General features: G+C 51.0%; 1 protein-coding gene across 1 annotated transcript in view; it reads left to right on the forward strand.

The window, feature by feature from the left end:
• The window catches only part of LOC107550146 (cyclin-dependent kinase-like 5), a gene marked incomplete at its 3' end in the record, with an annotated part of 59,589 nt that overhangs the window by 51,848 nt on the left and 7,176 nt on the right, over positions 1-565 (forward strand). Inside the window, exons 13-14 of the mRNA XM_016231373.1 lie at positions 252-280; positions 375-449. Coding sequence (XP_016086859.1) covers positions 252-280; positions 375-449 — 104 coding nt within the window. The remainder of the gene's footprint in view (positions 1-251; positions 281-374; positions 450-565) is intronic.

The following is a 565-nucleotide window of genomic DNA, read 5'->3' on the forward strand; positions in this document are numbered from 1 at the left end:
GGGCGCTTTGTGCTTCACCTGCTCTCATCTCTCCATAAACAGAGCGACCCCGCGGCCGCAGAGGTCAGTCACACGCGACCTTTAATCCGGGAGTCCACACGGGACAACACCGCAGCCTTTCACGCGCCACGGCAAAAAAGCGAGGTCCGCACCATCCTGCTTTCTCTCTCCTTCACTTTCTCTTTACCTCCTTCTCTTCATACTCCTCTTCCTGCTGCCCATTTTTCTGTTTGCTTTGCTGTCTTATTCAGAAGGAGGCACTTTGGTTGTGTTTCCTTTTGTTTGGAGTTTAAACACAGGGGAAATGTCCTCAGTGTTTCATTCAGCACTTTTTCTGCTGGAAAACATGTCTGTGACAAATGTTGATGCTGCAGGGAGGCGTTTATCACGAGCAGCTCGCAGATGACAGCGGATCGGCCAAAGAGAACCGCATGATGTACAGCGAGTCGGTGCCGCGACGGGTCGGGAGCTTCTACAGGGGTCAGTCACGTCACACTTATGCACATGATGCTTCTGGTTTTAACAAATGTTATAGACAGCGATGGAAGTGACGAGCTACAAGACA

This window comes from Sinocyclocheilus grahami, unplaced genomic scaffold (genome assembly GCF_001515645.1).
Source record: "Sinocyclocheilus grahami isolate Dianchi unplaced genomic scaffold, SAMN03320097.WGS_v1.1 scaffold389.1, whole genome shotgun sequence".
NCBI lineage: Eukaryota > Metazoa > Chordata > Actinopteri > Cypriniformes > Cyprinidae > Sinocyclocheilus > Sinocyclocheilus grahami.